Below are 21288 nucleotides of genomic sequence, written 5' to 3'. Positions count from 1 at the left end.
GAGTGGGATAGTCTAGTTCCAGCATGCACCAGTTGTTCCATTTTCTCTGAGAAGCACAGAAGTGGAGATGCTGGAGAGAGTGATAATGTTTCCGGTGAGAGGGATTGTTGCTCTGGTGTTATTGGAGGCTGTAATATGCTGTCCTGGTTTCCCTGGCTGTTTTCCAGAAAGTCGTCCTTGGGTGCTGTATCTTGGAGCAGTGCTGGTATGTCGTAGAGTAGAAACATCCAGAGCCACCGTGCACAGGCATGTGCAGGAAATGGGCTACAGGTGCCGCATTCCCCAGGTCAAGCCACTTTAGAACCAGAAACAGCGGCAGAAGCGCCTGACCTGGGCTACAGAGAAGCAGCACTGGACTGTTGCTCAGTGGTCCAAAGTACTTTTTTCGGATGAAAGCAAATTTTGCATGTCATTCGGAAATCAAGGTGCCAGAGTCTGGAGGAAGACTGGGGAGAAGGAAATGCCAAAATGCCTGAAGTCCAGTGTCAAGTACCCACAGTCAGTGATGGTCTGGGGTGCCATGTCAGCTGCTGGTGTTTGTCCACTGTGTTTTATCAAGGGCAGGGTCAATGCAGCTAGCTATCAGGAGATTTTGGAGCACTTCATGCTTCCATCTGCTGAAAAGCTTTATGGAGATGAAGATTTCATTTTTCAGCATGACCTGGCACCTGCTCACAGTGCCAAAACCACTGGTAAATGGTTTACTGACCATGGTATTGCTGTGCTCAATTGGCCTGCCAACTCTCCTGACCTGAACCCCATAGAGAATCTGTGGGATATTGTGAAGAGAAAGTTGAGAGACGCAAGACCCAACACTCTGGATGAGCTTAAGGCCGCTATCGAAGCATCCTGGGCCTCCATTTCATGAGCTATATGCCAAAATCATCAGTATTAAAACAATAAAAGACCTGAAATATTTCAGTTGTTGTGCAATGAATCTAAAATATATATGAAAGTTTAATTTTTATCATTACATTATGGAAAATAATGAACTTTATCACAATATGCTAATTTTTTGAGAAGGACCGTAGAACCACAGACAGCAATTATTTTATCGGCGGGCAAAGTTTGCACAGATATGTAAGATTTTTCCCATCCTCACCGACCTGGTCATAAAACTCGATTAAATGACCATATGATGCCTCCTTTTTGTGTTGATGACGCATGCGGCGGTGCGACACAGGTGCTGGTGTTGCCAGGTTGGGTGTTTTTCCGCTACATATTAAGGCCTGTTTACGGTGTGTTTTCGCCTGGTAGGCTCTATAGAAATCTGGCACTCTATTGAACAAAGTAAAACAGAGAGCGTGCCGTTCACAGACACCAGAATGTACAAGTTCACAGTAACGTTCACCAGGCAGTAATACAGTACGTTCAGCTCACGTTCGCCCAAAATATGAACGAGTTCAGGCACAACACTGCTGGGAACACTTCCCATAAATCCTGATGTACTTGGTACATCATAAGAAGGATGGCGTCTACGCTAATATTAGTCTTAGTCAATTACCGCAGTCTGCCGGATCCAGGCCATATCCAGATCTGATGAAGGACCAGCGCATGGACACGACGACAACGCATCCCTGAAGTGCCAGCCTCATCAACACTGTGAAGGCCTCATGGAAACCTGAAAAACTCGTCTCCATACCGGCATGATGACTCCGACCCCTAACCAGATGAACTGGATAAATATTGTGAAACTTCTAATCTCATCTGACTTCTGACCTATAATGCTGCCTGAATCAAAAACTTGAAAATTAAAACCCGTGGAAGTTTATTTTAAATGCAAAGTATGAAAATATAATAAATAAAAGCTCTATAAACACTTGCATTTTTTTGCAAGACTATAAGTGTGTTTCCCATCGAGTGATCAAAAGTCCTACACACACTTGTAGTCTTTACGCCTGCTTGGACACTTTGGAGAAATACGTCATGCAAGTAGACAAGTGGTCAAGTGCAATGACCGCAAGTGTGGGTATTTGGGCAAGGCAACAGACTCAGGATTCAGCCTTACATAATTAGGGAGTGGCAGAACAGTTGGGATGCAGGAAACACAGGGCGTCATCTCTATATATTACAGCAAGATGTGGGTACAGGAAGTATAGCCAGAAGAAACAATAAAGAAGAGAACATCTTGACAAGGCTAAGGGTAGGACATAGCCTACTAGGCTTAATAAAACTTTGCACTTAATAAATAATAAAACTTTGCACTTAATAAATAAACCCCCCTCAGCAGTGTGTGAACATTGCCAAATAGAGGAGTCAGTCGAGCATGTAATTCTTCACTGTCAAAAATTCTCTCGAGAGCGGGAAGTATTAAGGGAGGAAAGTAGAAAGTTTGAACAGGAATTATTAAGTCTAATTAATGTTTTTGATATTGAAGTCTGGAAGTTATTTTGGTATTTGAGAGAACTGGATTGATAAATAGAATTTAGGGGCAGGAAATATTATTAGTATTATTATAAGTACTAGTTTACTTTATTTTTTTCTTCAAGGGAAGGAAAGCTCTGGCCCACACCCCAACATAGTAGGTGGCGGTAATGCACCATAATGCTGGTTGCCACCCGCCATTAAACGTAACAAAGAAGAAGAAGAAGAGGCTTCAGCCTTCTTCGTTAGAGAAGCGCACTGAGATGCTGAGACTCAAGGAAAGGAACCGAGAAATGAGTGTGTGACACCGCAGCAGCACTTCTTCCTCCGCGCCATAGGGTGTCAGTGTGTGTAAGTGCGTGAACGGAGAAGAACACACACTTCACCGGGCTGAGTTAGGAAACGTGGCCTTAATCGAGTCGAGCGGATCTCAATGAGAAACGCACTCAGTTGTGAGAGACACACACTCAGCTGCGAGACATACACACTCAGCTGCGAGACATATAGCTGCTACACTCAGTGGTTGACTCTCAGCGCAGACTGATATCTACGGGTCTCTGAAGGCGTAGATCATGGCTGATGTGGAGCAGAGCGCGCCGGGGCCGGACGGGTCCAGTAACGGGTCTGACGCGGTGAACGGGACCGCGGGCCGGTTCGTGTCCAGCGCCGAGGGCACAGCTCTGGCGTACGGGAGTCTGCTGCTCATGGCCCTGCTGCCCATCTTCTTCGGGGCCCTGCGCTCCGTGGGCTGCTCCAAAGGCAAGGTAACGTTACTGAGACCCCATCCCTGTCAAATGATGTCTGGAGACAGACAGTGGGAAAGCCACATAAATATTTAAGTCTGTACAGTATCAACATGAACTGTTGCTCTATGCGTGAGTTTAGTGCGTTCAGTCATTTGAAGAGTCAGGGGTGCTGCTGTTAAATGATGCTGATGATTAACAGGCCTGTTATAGTAGCCTACCATATGTCTCAGTACATGATGTGTTTCACATTCACAATCGCATCCACTAATGTGTGCTTATGTAAGTGTAAATGTCGTTTCATCCAAACCTATATGATTATTCTGATCCTTCTGAAGCCATATTTAAACTATGAGAACAGACTCCAGAGATGGTAGAGTGTGATTGCCGATAACTATGTGTGCAGATTCCTATTTTCTTTCGAATCTGTTTTTATTGATAATACAAACAAAAATCAAGTTTTCTTCAATTATTTTTATTTATAAAATTATATATATATATATATATATATATATATAACATAAAACAATATAACATGTCTTCGTGTTTTTTTTAAAGCCTTATTTTTAAAGCCTTATCTTTCATAAATTTCACCTTTATTGTAAGCCGCTTGTTCCTGTCATTTGAACGACTGGTTGACTTCCTGATTCTATGAAACCACTCCCTCAGAAACAGGCAATGGGCTCAGATCATAGACTGTAAAAAAAGATGGACGACGCCCCTTCGCTCTCTTCCATTGGCGAGAAGTGAAGCCGCAATTGTCCCGATATGGCGCTGACATCTTGGGACTTGAGTCTGCGCAGTTGCGATTTGGGGACCAGACATGCGCAGTAGTGAGCAGGAAGTAAAGCCGCGAAATCAGTAGAAAATGCTACTGCTGCTTGTTAGCTCTGGTCCCGCCCTAACTCTCGCTGAATCAAGCGTAAGCACACGCCTCTGCTGCAGAATAACCCATTATGTCGGTGTGAAATAATTAATTATAGAAATTTAGATATTAAATTTAAAGCTCCAATCTCCTCAGTCCTCCAAAGATCCCGAAAAAAGTCCGTTGTTGCTTCAGTGACTACTTTGCTCAGAGAACCTGTCAATCACAGCTGTCAATCATGACGCCACAGCGCCGTTTTTAAAGCATTAAATAACTAACTAAAAACAAACTTATTTTAAAAACAAACACTTGAAATTACATCAGTGTGCTGAAAGCTACAGTAAATGACAAACTATCTTTAGAAAAAAGATATGTGAAGTGTAATTTAATTGTTTAGTTGGTCTCACGTCCCATTGAATAACACAGGAAGGCGGGGTTTATGAGCTATAATAGGACAGGTCACCGGGGGGGCGATCGAGACGCTTTGGCTTCACTTTTCAGGGCTTGTGCCGCTTGTTGGCTCAGATTGGGCGTATTCCGGAAACTTCACGCCCATTACCTTTACGGGCGAAAGCTATGTGCTCCGGTCAAATGTACTGTCAATACTGCCGTATCAATTTGAGCCAAAATCAGACCCAGAAAGCGGCACGGAAGAGAGTCAAGCAGAACCTCCCCAAACACGGCTTGTGGCTTGTGCCTACACCGTTCAGAAACTGAATATCAGATCGGGAAAAAAAAAAAAAAAAAAAAATCAAGGCCAACCCGTGCACGTTGTGTCTAATCCCGGCTGAAGGCATTAAATGTAATATGAGCCGGAGCCCTATTTAGACTCGACTATTTTTAATAAGTGGGCCGTTATAATATGGTTGCGCCAAATAATTTTTTAACCCAGGTGCTGAGGGGGTGGTAGATATAAATAATATTTATAAATGAGCAAAAATGGGACACTTAATAATATTTAATTATTTTAATTATGACAATTGTATTAATTTTATTAATTAATTAATTTAAATTAAATTAACAAGCAACAAGCAAGAAGTGCATTTGTAAATCCGGTGACACGCGTCCATTGATTTTTATTAATACAACTTTTCTGTCAGTGCTGCAAAGATTAAGTTGACGATCGTCATCTCCTAGTGGACGCGCATATATAGAGAGAAATGCAAATCATGGATTACATAATCAGAAGGTATAGGCTAGCCTTTTTCTTTTCGTTTTGAATTGTTTCGTTTAAAGAAATTGACGATAGATATCTCCGCAGTGAACGCGCCTATAGTGAGAAATGCACATCCTGGATTAATCAGAGAGTGCTGCCTATATTTCTTTTCCTTTTGAATTGTTTCGTTTAGAGAAATTGACGAATCGCCATCTCCATAGTGAACGATAGAGAGAAATGCACATCATGGATTAAATAATCAGCGAGTGGCCTATTTCTTTTCGTTCTGAATTGTTTCGTTTAATGAAATTTCAAGCTTTATTTACATATAGGCCTATCTGTCATGTCTGTGAGACATACACTGAGTTTCGGTTAATTTATGATGAGATTTCAATGCAAGTGACCGCGGCGCGCCAGCGAACGATCATGTCATGATTATGTTGTCTGCTATATTTGATTCTTATTTAATAAATCCAGGCAATTGATTGATAAAAAAATTATTAAAATTAAGATACAATTTATACAAAACGAAATTCACTTTAAAGAAAGGCCTTTTACAAAATGAAACTTAATTAAGTGGTCAATGTCTGACTCCCGATGCATCCCATCTTACTTGTGCTGTTCAGTTTTCATTATCAACGTAAAAAAAAAAAACATTATAATATTTTAACACATAGAAACTAATGCACTTATTTAATGAACTCGGGGGAAAATGCATCTTCGCAGCACAGAGTGGGGGGTTGTTTCGGAGATGCGACATTAGGTTAGAGGTGTTTCCATCTCTCGCGGTCACCTTTTTTATTGCAACATTTACAAATTGTCTCGTCAGTATTTACCGCCTCTCCATTCTCTCTCGCTCTCTTTCTCCTCCACACTGTCACTTGATGACAACTACATAAGCATTTTTAGGCATTGAATAAATTATATTTATATATCATATATAAGTGCCGGTAATGACGGTATTGAAACTGATACCGTTGTTATTTTAAGACCCCGCGGTATATGATATTACCGAAATACCGCCCAACCCTACTAGCTACTATAAACAAACAGCGTTGGCATTGGTTTATGTTCTTGATCAAATCGAAAAATTTCGGCATAAATTATACATGGAAAATACATTTACAAAATTAGTACATAATTACGAATTCAGGTCCAAAATGTTTGTACGCGTTTGTCATAGATACACGAAATAGCATAACTAAGTGGCTACTAAAGCCAGCGCTGGCATTTGTTTACGTCCTTGATAAAATCTAAAACATTACGTCTAAAATGATACATGCAAATACATTTAAAATTATTAAGTCTTACTTACAGGTTGTGGCCCAACAACTGCTGCCTCTGGTTTTAAAGTTGGAACTGCTTCATGCTTTAGTAACAGTTTGTTGTTGAATCCGGCATTTAATTTGTGGAAATTCTGGAAGCTGTCTTCCGTAAAATGCGCAGCACAGAGAGCTAAATTACGGTTGTAATTTTCTGGAACATAATCAAACATAAATTGTAGCCATTGTTGACGAACTACAGCGTCCGTAGGAAGCCCGAACACAGAAGAGCTGACAGCTGGGTGAAAATAACACACTTTCGACGGCATGGCTACTGCTCTCCACTATAACTCTTCCTCTTTGACAAAGCAGCAGAAATATGGCCATGCCTCCTTTTTTGCATATTCCGGAGGGAGGGTTGATTATGGGTTAGTTACGTATAAAACCCGGGAGTATCTCGTTCTAGTCCCATTCGAGTCGTTTTTGTAGGCATTAAACTTCCTGATTTTTAAAAGACGATATCTCTGCTTACGTTGAACTTTCAGCGCAGCAACTTTGCAGATACTGTTCATGCACCAACAGCAACATTACACACTATTTAAAATGAAAAAAGTGAAATCGCAATCAACCATCTCTTTAAGTAATCAAATGTAAAATAACACTGGATAGCCTTCATTGGAAAATAGGAATATTAGACTTGTCACTTTAAGAGCTTATGCACAGATCCAATATACTGTTACACAACGTATTATCTTTCTCAGCTAATCAGGTTCTAAAAATGACGGTTTAACTGAATACTCGTCAAGACAAATTAAAATTGTGTGTATTTGACCTAGGGCTGTTATGATTCCTCTATTAAATTCAAGTACTCAATTTTTAAAAACCCTTGAATAATTTACCCGTGTCGAGTAGCCGGAAAATACCGGAAGTTGTGTATTCCATTGACGAGAATCCATGAACCGCATTATTACTCTGTTTTCTGGATGCATGATACATTAAAACCATTTCAAAATCACAACATGGCATAGTGCTATTGTGAATTCACAAAGACTGCGATAACATTAAGCAAATATATGCGCTGTGAGTTTAATAGCCTATGATTAGCCTATTATTAAATTAATTACATGCGTGAAGGTTACATGCGTCTTTTTTACAATAACATGCATTTGGTGAAGTATATGAAGTCTGATGTGTTTCATGTTGCACTGTTGTCATTTACATGCGTGGAGCGCATCTCAAACTCCATCTCTGCATGCGGTGAGTTTGGACTTATAACGTTAATCTGGGAATGCAATGTTACAGATTTGTAAGGAAAATAATGTATTAACCTACGTTAACACAGGAGAATACAATACAGCTTCCTAAATATGCTAACTGTTCATTGCAATTTGTTCATCGGCTTGCGCGCTCCACTTATATAGATCAGAGGTGCGCTCGCTTTTGGTGTGAGTGCAAAACCTGTGGGAATTAGTACAATTATGCGCAATACAAGCGGGTGTGTGCCACTTCACCGTCGGAGAGAAGAGAGCGAGAACGTGCAGCTGACGTTATTGCCTGTGCCGCTGGCAACAAAATGGTCCTGTGCGGAATCGGTGAGACTGACCAGCTGGTTTCCAGTCCGGGCAAATCATGTGGAAAATAGTCAGATTCCTGACCCAGGCCGATCGATCGGTGCATCTCTACTTAGGGTTAGTTCACCCAAAAATGAAAATTCTGTCATTAGTTTCTGACCCTCATGCCGTTCCAAACCCTTTACACTTTCGTTCATCTTCAAACCAGTTCTGTACTCTCCATTGACAGCTACGCAACTGTCACTTTGACGCTTCATAAAGGTCATAAAGAGATCGTGATACTAAGCCATATGAATTGAGCAGTTTAGTAAATTTTCTGAAGTGACACAATTGGAATATGATGAAAAATTTTATTTAGTCTTTTATTCACATATAAACATTGATTAGCAAACATAAACAGAAGCTCAACCGAACATGCTTGACGTGAGAGAACAAACCTCTTACAGAAGCTCAGGGTGCTTTCACACCTGCCTCATTTAGTTCGGTTGAATCGCACTAGAGTTCGTTTTCCCCCTTGGTGCGGTTCGTTTGGGCAGGTGTGAAAGCAGTAATCGCACTTGGGTGCGCACCAAAAGCGGACCAAATAAGCGTACCGAGACCTCGAAGAGGTGGTCTCGGTATGCTTTCAAGCGAACTCTGGAGCGGTTCGTTTGTGGTGAGAACGTGATCCGACCTCGAACAGACCCAACTGCCAAAGAACTGCGCATTTTTGGACTAAACCAGCTGCCGTAGTCAAACAAAATTATTATTTAGATTGCCAATAGCGCTTCCTTTAAGCCATGACTGACTTACCGCATTCTGCACTAAAATCTCATCATAAACACTGAGGTTGTCCGCGCTGCACAGTGGATTTCTTTTTTAAATCGCGTCTAGTCTTTGTTGTTTATGGGGGGATTTGCGAAAGGATAAAGCTTGTGCTGATTCTGAACATACATTGTGAGCGAATTCTACGCATGTCTGCCGGATTTTCCTCTTTGTTTACGAGTTCTGTTGGAATTTTCCCGCATGTTAAATCTGACCAATTTAAGTGCAGTTGTGGAAATATGTTCGAGACACATCTGGCCAATGAGTGATGTGGATGTTGTCATGTGACTGCATTTTGGTTCGTTTCATCAACCGATTCGGACAAGAGCAATCAATGTGGTGTGAAAAGGAACCAAAACGCCTGAAAATGATACAAAGTATAATTTTTCACCTTTAGTCCGGACCAAATGAACCGAACTACAGGTGTGAAAGCACCCTCAAACGTGATGCGTAACCTGCGAATTAATCTAATTGGTTCTTATTGAAGCTCAAACGTGCTGCGTAACACGAGAATGAAACTCATTGGTTCTTGCTGAAGCTCAAACGTGATGCGTAACACGATAATGAACCTCATTGGTTCTTGCTGAAGCTCAAACGTGATGCTTAACACGAGAATGAACCTCATTGGTTCTTGCTGAAGCTCAAACGTGCTGCGTAACACGAGAATGAACCTCATTGGTTCTTGCTGAAGCTCAAACGTGATGTGTAACACGATAAAGAACCTCATTGGTTCTTGCTGAAGCTCAAACGTGATGCGTAACACGAGAATGAACCTCATTGGTTCTTGCTGAAGCTCAAATGTGCTACGTAACACAAGAATGAACCTCATTGGTTCTTGCTGAAGCTCAAACGTGATGCGTAACACGAGAATGAAACTCATTGGTTCTTGCTGAAGTTCAAATGTGATGCGTAACACGAGAATGAACCTCATTGGTTCTTGCTGAAGCTCAAACGTGATGCGTAACATGAGAATGAACCTCATTGGTTCTTACAGAAGCTCAAACGTGATGCGTAACACGAGAATGAACCTCATTGGTTCTTGCTGAAGCTCAAACGTGATGCGTAACACGAGAATTAACCTCATTGGTTCTTGCTGAAGCTCAAACGTGCTGCGTAACACGAGAATGAACCTCATTGGTTCTTGCTGAAGCTCAAACGTGATGCGTAACACGAGAATTAACCTCATTGGTTCTTGCTGAAGCTCAAACGTAATGCGTAACACGAGAATGAAACTCATTGGTTCTTGCTGAAGCTCAAACGTGATGCGTAACACGAGAATGAACCTCATTGGTTCTTGCTGAAGCTCAAACGTGATGCGTAACACGAGAATTAACCTCATTGGTTCTTGCTGAAGCTCAAACGTAATGCGTAACACGAGAATGAAACTCATTGGTTCTTGCTGAAGTTCAAATGTGATGCGTAACACGAGAATTAACCTCATTGGTTCTTGCAGAAGCTCAAACGTGCTGCGTAACACGAGAATGAACCTCATTGGTTCTTGTGGAACCTCAAACATGCTGTGTAACACGAGAATGAACCTCATTGGTTCTTGCTGAAGTTCAAACGTGATGCGTAACACGAGAATGAACCTCATTGGTTCTTGCTGAAGCTCAAATGTGATGCGTAACACGAGAATGAAACTCATTGGTTCTTGCTGAAGCTCAAACGTGATGCGTAACACGAGAATGAACCTCATTGGTTCTTACAGAAGCTCAAACGTGCTGCGTAACAAGAATGAACCTCATTGGTTCTTGCTGAAGTTCAAATGTGATGCGTAACACGAGAATGAACCTCATTGGTTCTTGCTGAAGCTCAAATGTGATGCGTAACACGAGAATGAAACTCATTGGTTCTTGCTGAAGCTCAAACGTGATGCGTAACACGAGAATGAACCTCATTGGTTCTTACAGAAGTTCAAACGTGCTGCGTAACAAGAATGAACCTCATTGGTTCTTGCTGAAGTTCAAATGTGATGCGTAACACGAGAATGAACCTCATTGGTTCTTGCTGAAGCTCAAACGTGCTGCGTAACACAGGACTGAACCTCATTGGTTCTTGCTGAAGCTCAAACGTGATGCGTAACACGAGAATGAACCTCATTGGTTCTTGCAGAAGCTCAAACGTGCTGCCTAACACGAGAATGAACGCGTGTGTGTGTGTGTGTTTGGGTCACCCCGGACTAGATTTTCCTAGTCTATTAGCACAATATTAATTTAATTACTTAAATATACAGTATAGGTCTACTGGGGGTGTGGCGTTGGAAAAGGGTTTGTTTCAGGGCTGAGAAAAAATATCATATGTAACATTGTTCTACATTACAGAGAAAAACCAAACCATAATAATAGGCCTTTAAAATATAAATTAGACATGTGCCTAATAATAGCAAACATTTATCTAGGTTAACGTGTGCGTGAACAGTGGCTAATTTAGGCTACTACTGGGATGTGTTTCATAAGCCATGCTTGAGGTCGAGGAATGATGGATTTCCGGCTGGAAACCAGTGTGTGTGTGTGTGCGCCGACTGCGCTGATCATGCTGACATGTTAAACAAATGTCTGATATCATGTTTTATGTGTATAAATTATGTGTGAATATTCCCAAACTCTCTGTCAGTGTGATCTCTATATGGGTTCTGTGATTGTTATATATATAAATATATTTAGAAATATGACATGTCTGTATTAAAGTAAAAATTATGATAAACACATCTTTGGAATGGAATTGTAACAAGTACTTTTTCTGAGTCTTCGTCATATTTATTTTCATTTAAAAGCTACAGAACTTAAAGGGTAAGTTCGGCGTTTTACAAGTAAAGCCCTGTTTTAAGATCATTTCTGTTGAAATCGAACGGTTAAGATTAAAATTTGGACACATGCTGCTGTCCCGAGAATTTTAGGTTTTTGTGTTAGCACCCCCCCCCCACCTATACAATGGTTTCATAGGTGCATTGGAATAATCATTCATATAAACGCATTAAACTTTAGTTTACAAAGACGTGAAATTCACCGAGTGGTCTGGGGTGTTCACTGATATGCTCACACAAAAATCGCTGCAAAAGATGCTTTCCAACAGGTGTTTTACCATTCGTTGTAAAACTGTGGACCTATTTTTCCAAACACCTCACAACCAGACATTCTTCCAAAAACTACGATAAAACCTATTGGAAAGCATCTTTTGCAGCGATTTTTGCGTGAGCATATCAGTGAACACCCCAGACCACTCGGTGAGTTTCCAAATTTTGACTTGTCCAAATTTTAATCTTAACCGTTCGATTTAATCAGAAACGATCTTAAAACAGGGCTTTACTTGTAAAACGCCGAACTAGGGCTGCAGCTGTCGATTCTTTTTGTAATCGATTAATCTAGCACTTAATCGATCGATTAATCGAGTAATCGGATATTTTTTGTGTGTGTGTTTTATTAACAGAATATTTATATTAAACTTGTGTCTATTTCAGTTAAAGCTGTTATAAGTTATATACTATAAGTTATATAGTATGCAAGTTATAAAGCTATCTCATATGTGAATTTTCCTTTAAGATGTTATAATATATCCACTCTAAGCAACTAAGCATATTTGTGTATTCTGGTAGTTTAACGCTGAAGAAGAGCTGTAACGTGACTTGTTGTTGAACACGCAGTAAAAGCTCACGCACTTTTTGTTCTGTGCGTTTTAACTGAAAAATGAGTACCCCGAATCTTTATTAAAAACCAACAGGCTGGGGACTTTAATTTTTTGTTGATGTCTGTAACTATTTGGCAGACGTGAAATACAAACAAGGTCTCGCAAAAACTGCAATACAATATTTGTTCCTCCATCACGTCCCGGTGTGTACAGTGAATGCATGCTGAAATTATTGTTGCGTGGCTACATAAAAGTTTAAGCATATGTGATGCATTGATGCAATTGGTCTGACTGGCGTGTGTGTGTGTGAAGGGGTTCTTTTTTTAGGCTATACTCTTGCAATTGAACGTGATGGTTACGTTTACTACTTAAAAATGTCATCAAAGCTAAAAATCATATCTAGTCAAACCGCATCACGACATCGCTACAAATACAGTATGGGATTAAAATCAGTGAACATCAATAGGCTTAGACTACGTTACCTTGTTTCAGCGAGTTAAGTGAATTAAGTGTGTAATGATCCCACAGTTTAGACAATTTCTGCCGTTTATTTACATATTTATTCTCCGCCATCGCACCAACTATTTCTTCCTGAACAGGTCCGTGTGAAATCCCTGCGCCTCGCGTATAGTGCGCGTCATAGGAATTTAACGAGGCTTCGAGGCAGAGTTTTTGCCTCGAGGAATTTTTGTAATCGAGTAACTCGAGGAATCGTTTCAGCCCTACGCCGAACTTACCCTTTAAATGACATCCAGTTCATTAGCAGCACGGTACATGAGTGTGAATCACGTGATCCACTCTGAGACGAGAGAAGCGTCCAGCTAGTTTCAGTCTTTGTCTACTTTGTGCAACAGACCTTTAGCATATTTTTTTAAGTTACTGTGTATATGTTGTGACCATGACAGGATCTCTCTGTGTGTGTGTGTGTGTGTGTGTGTGTGTGTCAGAATGCTTCAGATATGCCTGAAACCATCACAAGCAGAGACGCCGCTCGCTTCCCCATCATCGCCAGCTGCACTCTCTTCGGCCTCTACCTGTTCTTCAAGGTGAGTGTGTGTGTGTGTCTCTCTCTCTACATATCTAGGGGGGACCTTGGTGTCGTTACACACTAACCAACCGGGGACCGCCAAGCCAAGTGGGTCATTCTTCAAGTCCCCTGTTGGTCATGCTTTTAAACATGTTAAAATCAAGTAAAAAAATGCTCTAGTGATTTTTTTTACATTTTTGACAAGTAGGGTGTGTGTGTGTGTGTTTGTGTGTGTGTGTATGTCCATACTCAGCAGCGCTCCTGTAGGCTGGAGCAGGAACTGCAATGGCCCATTAACACGCATCGTTCACACTTCTCTATTGTTTGAATGGCTTGCTGTTCCAGAGATGCTGTTTAACTGCTGCTTGGTTAAAGAACTTTCAGGTCTTTTCAAACATTCCCAAACATATATTTTTTTTTTCATGAAATATCAACTTGTTTTTATTTTATTTTTTTAAACATGCCAAGAGGGGATCTACAACTGACCGATGTCTACCTATCCAACAGGGGACTCCTATAGCCTGCAATGGAACTGTGTGTGTGTGAACTGTGAACTGGCAGTGAAGTCTGTCTTCATTATGTAACACAAACACACATATATATATATATATATATATATATAAATATATATATATATATATATATGGGATAAATCAAACAGAACAAGCTCTTTAAAGGGTTCGCCCATTTAAGACATGAAGTTGTATGGAATCCTTACCAGCACTATAGTGCATTCACACTGACCCACTCTGTAGTCACCTCCCTGGTCAGAGTTCTGGCCGCTGGAAGTTTTTCAAGAAAGTACTCCCGGTTAGTTTCCGGGGCCTCAAAACTGCGTTTTTACCTGAAAAAATTATTTGCGTTTCAAAGCTTGATTAATTTAACACACAAAAAACACGCCTGTCAAAATTCATACCTCAGTTTTAATCGGCACTATTTTCTTTCCATTTCTATCAATCCGCGCTGCTGTCAACGTCAACAGTGCGCACGATCCGATCAGCTGTTGATAGCGCGACTCGCTGACAACATGTCTGACTGCGAAACTTCTGATGATGAAACCAATTTTAGCACAATGTCAGACGGAACAGATGAGGATGAAAGTAATTTTAGCACAATGCCAAAGGGATACCTTTATGAACCGGAGTATACCGATGCCGAAATTCAACAGATGGAGATAGAATGGGAAGAGAGAGAGCGAGAAGACTGAGATGAAGTTGTCCAAGTTGATGCTGGGCCCACAGCTGTAGCAAGAGCCAGGATGAACGACAAATGGTGAGCACTGCACACACGATAATCCTTGATTCTGGATATTTTAGCTCCCGCAGAGTAGCCGATGGCAACCAGCCAAAGCTGACTCGTAGCTATATCCGAAACAGGAAAACGATGGAATCTGAACGGTGATCCCGGCACATTCTTGTGGTCACAGCCTGGAAATTTACTAGTTCGCACCCTCGTTCATTTTCTACTTTTTACGTCGTTTCGCAGGGATTAAAGTTCTCCGTCGCTACGACGGATTTCCGTTAATTGCAGCGAGTCTATGACGGATTTCCGTCAATTGCAGGGTTCCCGTCTGTCCTTAATGTCTTAAATTCACTTTTCATAATGTTAAGGCCGTAAATAGGCTTTCATTTCTCAAATAGTGTGATAAATGTCTTAATTTTAGTTTGAATAGGTCTTAAATTAAGGAAAGACGAGGTGTATTAACCCTCCTGAGGGGGATGTGATAAAGCCTGGATCGGAGCGAAAGCACGTTCCTCTCTCCACTCTAACATTCTGTAATCACTTCGCTTATGGTCCAGTCCGGGTTTTCAATTCCCGCTCACGTAAAAACTGCTCCGTGTTCACTCAATTAATCTTAGTTCTGGAGAAGTGCATGTCAGGCTACAGCTGGTTTGCTGCGGTCCGAATCCGAGCGAGTTTGTTCCCTGCGCCCCCCGCAGCGTTGGTCTGGTTTCACACTCAACTTAATTCTATCGAACCCTGGTGCGTTTGCGTGCATATTACGTCAACGCAAACGTGCTCGGCGCATGATAGAAAACAGAACGCGGGTCAATATTGGCCGTTTCTCAATACCAATAGGCTACGCAAACCTCGGACTTGCGTCCTTGATAGTTCGGACTTGGCAAGTTCGACTCGGGAGAACGAACTCCCGAGGACGCGAGTACGGTTATTCTGCAAACGGATCCGCGGCGATCTTGCTGGTTTCGTCACTCATCTCGCTCTGGCTACTCCGCTTATCTCTTTATGTATATTTTAGGCAACAATAAAATGTAATATGGTATAAAATACAACTCTGCCTCTTTTCATCAACAATAAAACGAAATATATACAAAACACCTCTTTTCATTTATAAATGAACATATTATCATAAACATATTAGGCCTAGGCCTATATGGCCACACAAATGTGGTTCAGATAACGCACATTGATTATCTTCACTCCATATATTTATAACAACACGCAATATAAAACACAACCCTGCTTCTTTTTGTTTTCATTTTAAAAATATGAAACATTATTGATCATTAAAACTGACAAACTTAACAAACAGAGACAGGGTTGTATCATTTTATTTTATTATGCATGTACACATACAAGAGAATGCATAGTAAAATATATAAAGAATATTTTATATATTTTAGAATATATAACATTACACAACCCTGTTGCTTTTTGTTAAGTGTCAGTTTTAATTATCAATAATATCCATAAAAGTATAAGTAGCCTAATATGTAGGCTATAAGAAGCTATACAATGAGAAATAAAGCAAACAATTCAGTCAAACATTAGTCAGCTCTCTAATAGGCTACACAGTTAAAGTTAAATAGCCTAAATATATAAAGTTATGAAACTGCACTTTGCCCTCAGCCAAAACGATTTGCCATGGAACAAACTATATATTAATATAATTTAGCATTGTTTGGTCTTATAAGATAAATAAAAACATGCACTGAAAAGTTATGTAGATGGTTGATTATTTGTCAAGCTAAGTAATTTTTTTTCATAGATTAAAATAGCTTTTAAAATATGCAAACTGGCAATATTAAAGCGGTTTAAAACATCTCCCCTTAAAACGATATTGGTCTCGACTATTTAAATAAAGTTAAAGGAATATGACTTGGCCTGAAAAAAAATTTCAGTCAGAAGAATTTTTTTCACTTTAATCCCTGGTTTCGTAATCGATTGTGTAAACACTATGGAACAGCTGATCGGAACGTGCGCACTGTTGACGTTGACAGCAGCGCAGATTGATATAAATGGAAAGAAAATAGTGCCGATTAAAACTGAGGTATGAATTTTGACCGGCGTGCTTTTTGTGTTAAATGAATCAAGCTTTGAAATGTAAATAATTTTCTTCACGTAAAAACGCACAGTTTTAAGGCCCCGGAAACTAACCGGGAGTACTTTCTTGAAAAACTTCCAGCGGCCAGAACTCTGACCAGGGAGGTGACTACAGAGTGGGTCAGTGTGTATGCACTATAGTGCTGGTAAGGATTCCATACAACTTCATGTCTTAAATGGGCGAACTAACCCTTTAAGGGAACGATTTCAGGTCACTACTTTATACAGTGAATAATGATTTTATTAATCAAAATGAACTTCACGTCCCTAGTTGGAGTCCCTAGATGGTAAAGAACGACACCAGTTCGGCTGCTTTGTACATTTCTGGCCATCACAAACACACTGTTAAGATTTTGGAGGTCAATCTCAAAATGTTATGTTGACTGGCTGTACTGAATATATTCAGTTGCTTCAGTTGAAATATATGAAGTAGGGATGTTCATTTAACCTTTTTTTTCTGATTGACAGTTGATGCTTGTTAACCATTCATCATCAGTTAACTGATATAATCAGAAGGTTAGATTAGAATTAAATGGAATTGAATAGATAAGTGTCTGTGACCCATTCAAATACCTCAAATGTAGATCTACATGTGCAAATATCAGCATAAACAACAGAACACGAGGATTCACACACACCGTCACATCAAGCACCCACAGTGCTTCTGTGAACACAGTAAACCAGAATAAAGTGTATATTTAATAAATAGGCCTACTCAAATGAACAATTAACAAAACTAAAGTGCGATAAATAGTACACTCTTTAGGGTCTGTTTACACAACATCGTCTTCAACTGAAAACGGAAAACTTTTCATGGGTTTTGGCCGTTCATTTACACAAAAATGCCATTTTGGGGGCCTGAAAGTGCAAGCTTTTGAAAACGATAACTTTACCATCTGCATGTAAAGAACAAAAACACGAATTTGTGAAAATGGTACATCATACACATGTGTATAATATGTTTATGTATGCGTATTATGTGTCCGCGGGGTGTTTCTGCGGGTGTAGCGACATCAACTACTGGCCTGGCTGGCATAATACAGCCTTTAGTGTTTATAGGGTTTGTTTGTAAACAGTTAGTTGTATTTAACAATATTTTACACACAGTTTTTACTGATATGTGTAGTGTTTCTTTAGTTTGAAAATTACTTAAATTATCTTTTTTACTGTTTACTGATAGTAATAATTGATCAAAACTCTGACTGTCAGTTAAAGGTACAATATGCAGGATTTTTCGCCACCAGGGGTCGCTAACCTCTTACAATAACAAAGGCGTATACTGATGACGTATATTCCACATTAAGCTGATTTATGGATCTTGTCGTCAAGCTGATGGATCTTTTATAGATGAGTGAATACATTGATGTTTTTAACATGACTGTGGTGTGAAGCAGGGGCGCGATTGCTAGACGTATACCAGCGCCACACGCAACGCGAGTCCCGCAGATATAAAGGAATAAGGGCATTTCATTCTACCGAAGTACACGCAAGTGCTGAATTAATACTCACACAGGTCAGTTTATTAGACGAATTCAACTTGAGGTAACGCAGCGCTGTTTCACTTGCTCTAACAGTTACACTATCACACTAAACAGCATTTGAGTGTGATGAATGTTGTTAGTTAGGTTGTGTGTTGGCCTTATGCGACTAACTAAGCTAGATTAACATTAGAATAACATACCGATCATATTCTAACATTTCGTCATGTTGAACTAAATAACATTGATTAGTTTTATGTTCATTTGCTCACCTGTCTAATAGTACATGCAACACTCTCGTCTCTGTTAAGTCGAAGTTAGTCGCGGACGTGGAGCTCTCGGCATCTTGAAAGATGTTGATCTTCGTTTTAGTCCTCTTTTTGTCTCAAAGTCTGCTTGCCATGGTCCATAATGTTTAAACAAAACAAGAACAGCGTGAGCGTCCTGCTAGGCATAACGGGCCAGTTGTCAACGTATGTCGCCATGGTTACTATGGCAGTACGAAGTCAAACCTGGCGGAAACCGAGGGTAACGCGAATATGACGTCATTGGCTGGCGACTCCTCACCCCTGCTCACACGCCCCGTTTCCTTGGTTAAAATCTGAATTTTTTCATGATTTACAAATAGTTGGAAATATTTGAGATATTGTAAGTAATCAACTAAACAAAATATATAACATTGGCCTAGTGTTTTTTGGATATTTAACTGCAAATTTCTTACATATTGTACCTTTAACAGCTTAGTCATAGGTATCCCTAATATGAACTCAATGTCTTTTAACACTGGCACTTTAGTTGAACCAACTGAAGATTTTAAATGCAACAATCAACATAAAACTGAGTTTTGGCCTTCAAAATATTTTTTACAGTGTATTTGTATGGCAATAACCCCAGACAGCAACATGGTGTCGGCCCAGATCCGGCCCACAACCGGGCTGTGTGGATTCGAGGTACTTTTTTATTATTCTTAGCAATGATTCATATACAATATACACAATGTTCAAGACTCTAGATAAATAAAATGCAATCGCAGCAGTAAGTCATAGGGGTGGGAATCTCTAGGCACCTCACGATTCGATTACGATTCAGAGGGCTGCGATTCGATGCTAAAGCGATTATCGGAATCTTTTTTGTGTATGAATATAAATACTTTGCTGTAAAAGTACAAAGTTATGACCCATAAAGAATTAACGTACAATATATCTTATCAACATTGCAATGAACCAACAGGAAAATAAATGTGTGCCTGAACTAGCAGCATACTTTTAGTAAATGAATAATATAACAACAACAGGTTTTCTGACGATTCATGCTACCCATCGAGATGTGCTACTTACTGGTTATGCGCATGTGCAGACTCATTTTTCTTCTGCTTACCACGCCCATAAATCTATGCATCCTTGCTGTGGATACTTGTAGGAAACTTTGACAGGTCAAAGATGAATATTTGATGATAATTTTTACTTTTCACACCGTTTTAAAGATAAAAACAGTACATTATACTGTACTCTTAACTTCGAATTTTATTATAATTGTATTTCATATAATAATATCATTTTTACTTGTTATATCAAATGTGATAATTGCTTCATTTAAAATATCAAATATGCTCCCCATACACTTACCCTGATTTAAATGAAATAACAATGTCATAATATTGTGAGATTTACACCATTATGGAAACAATAGAGAATGAATCAACATTCTCTGTGATCGATTCGCGTTTGGGTAGCATTTTTCGACAAGGCAGCAGAAATGGTCTGAACACCGGTACAGCCCAGAGCCATAGAGAGAAACGGCTCCGGTACAGCCGAGTGTTTTTCCTCCTCTGGGTGGAAACGTGTCATATGGCTTCTCATATTTGTCGTGTTGCCGAAATATTTTAGTTTTATTCTACAAAGCTTACAACTAGTGTGGCTCTTGTCCAGCTCCTTTCCCCCTTCAACTTCATAGAAGCCAAAATATTTCCACACGTCAGCTTTTAACGAGGAGGGTGTTTGGATTTCGCGCTCAGCCATCGCGTCTCTGTTATGTGCGCACGCCACAGACAGACGGTCCGGGCACTGCACTTCCACGCTTCAGAGTACTGTCTTTTGCCTTCCGTCAATATTACGTTATTATAAATATAAAAAAAAAAACAATGTAATAACATTAAAAAAATGATATAACATGATTTGATACTGTATATTAGCAGCAATTACACATTTTTCAATGTAGCAACAAAGTGGAAATCCTCTTTTCTGTAATGAAAGACCAATCTTATGAGTTTTGGTTTCTCATACATTGGCCAATATCGGTTAAAAAAAAAAGTTTCCCTTAAGGCTTAAATTAACCAGATGTTTTTTTTTACATCATTAATTTTTTCTCTGACTGACAGGTGATGCTTGTAACCCGATCATAATCCGTTAACCGACAAGATTAGAATTTTATATTAGAATTAAATTAAATTAGAATGTATGTATTTCTCATATACTTCAAAATCAAAATCTTCACTCAGTTGTCTTAACCAACTTTCAGCTTCACTGCAGTTAATCTCACATTAAGAAGTTTACTTAAATCATCAAAGCACACAAATCATGTCTCAAATTAAGTCATTCTTCCAGAACACTAGTAAAGGTTTCACCCAACAAACACAATTAAAAATACAAAACAAAAAACACAAACAACAGGCAGCAATATGCACTATTTTCTGCTGTTCAGAATTCAATGCAGTTTTTATGTTACATGGTTAATGTTTTAATTTAATGTACATAATTATTTCCTTTTGTATAGATGATGAAAATGAAAGACTAAGACTTGTGTAGGTGTTTAGTTACATCTTAATTATTCTAATTGTTCTTTTTTTAGATTCAGAATATATTGCAATGTGGTATACTGTATTTTTGGCAGTGTTTGTTTTTAAGTGAAATATGTAGTTTGGAAGATGTAGTCACTGAATGCATTAATACAACATTGAAAGACAGACATTTGCAACACTTCTACAGTAATACCATGTTAGATATATATTCAGAATCTAAAAAATTCAATGCTATAAAAACAATTAGATGTAGCT

The 21288-nt window shown here is 39.6% G+C and overlaps 1 protein-coding gene across 2 annotated transcripts in view; it reads left to right on the top strand.

The window, feature by feature from the left end:
* The first annotated feature begins 2494 nt into the window (after window positions 1-2494).
* Window positions 2495-21288, top strand: part of LOC143733371 (signal peptide peptidase-like) — a 37344-nt gene continuing 18550 nt past the window's right edge. Inside the window, exons 1-2 of one of the 2 annotated variants that reach the window (XM_077225078.1) lie at window positions 2495-3128; window positions 13337-13435. In XM_077225078.1, coding sequence (XP_077081193.1) covers window positions 2937-3128; window positions 13337-13435 — 291 coding nt within the window. In that variant the 5' untranslated portion in view covers window positions 2495-2936. The remainder of the gene's footprint in view (window positions 3129-13336; window positions 13436-21288) is intronic. The other variant, XM_077225077.1, reaches the window with a different exon arrangement.

Source organism: Siphateles boraxobius, unplaced genomic scaffold (genome assembly GCF_051911475.1).
Source record: "Siphateles boraxobius isolate OS27281-9 unplaced genomic scaffold, OSU_SipBor_1 99, whole genome shotgun sequence".
In the NCBI taxonomy this organism is placed as follows: domain Eukaryota; kingdom Metazoa; phylum Chordata; class Actinopteri; order Cypriniformes; family Leuciscidae; genus Siphateles; species Siphateles boraxobius.
This window is presented reverse-complemented; position numbering and strand designations above follow the sequence as displayed.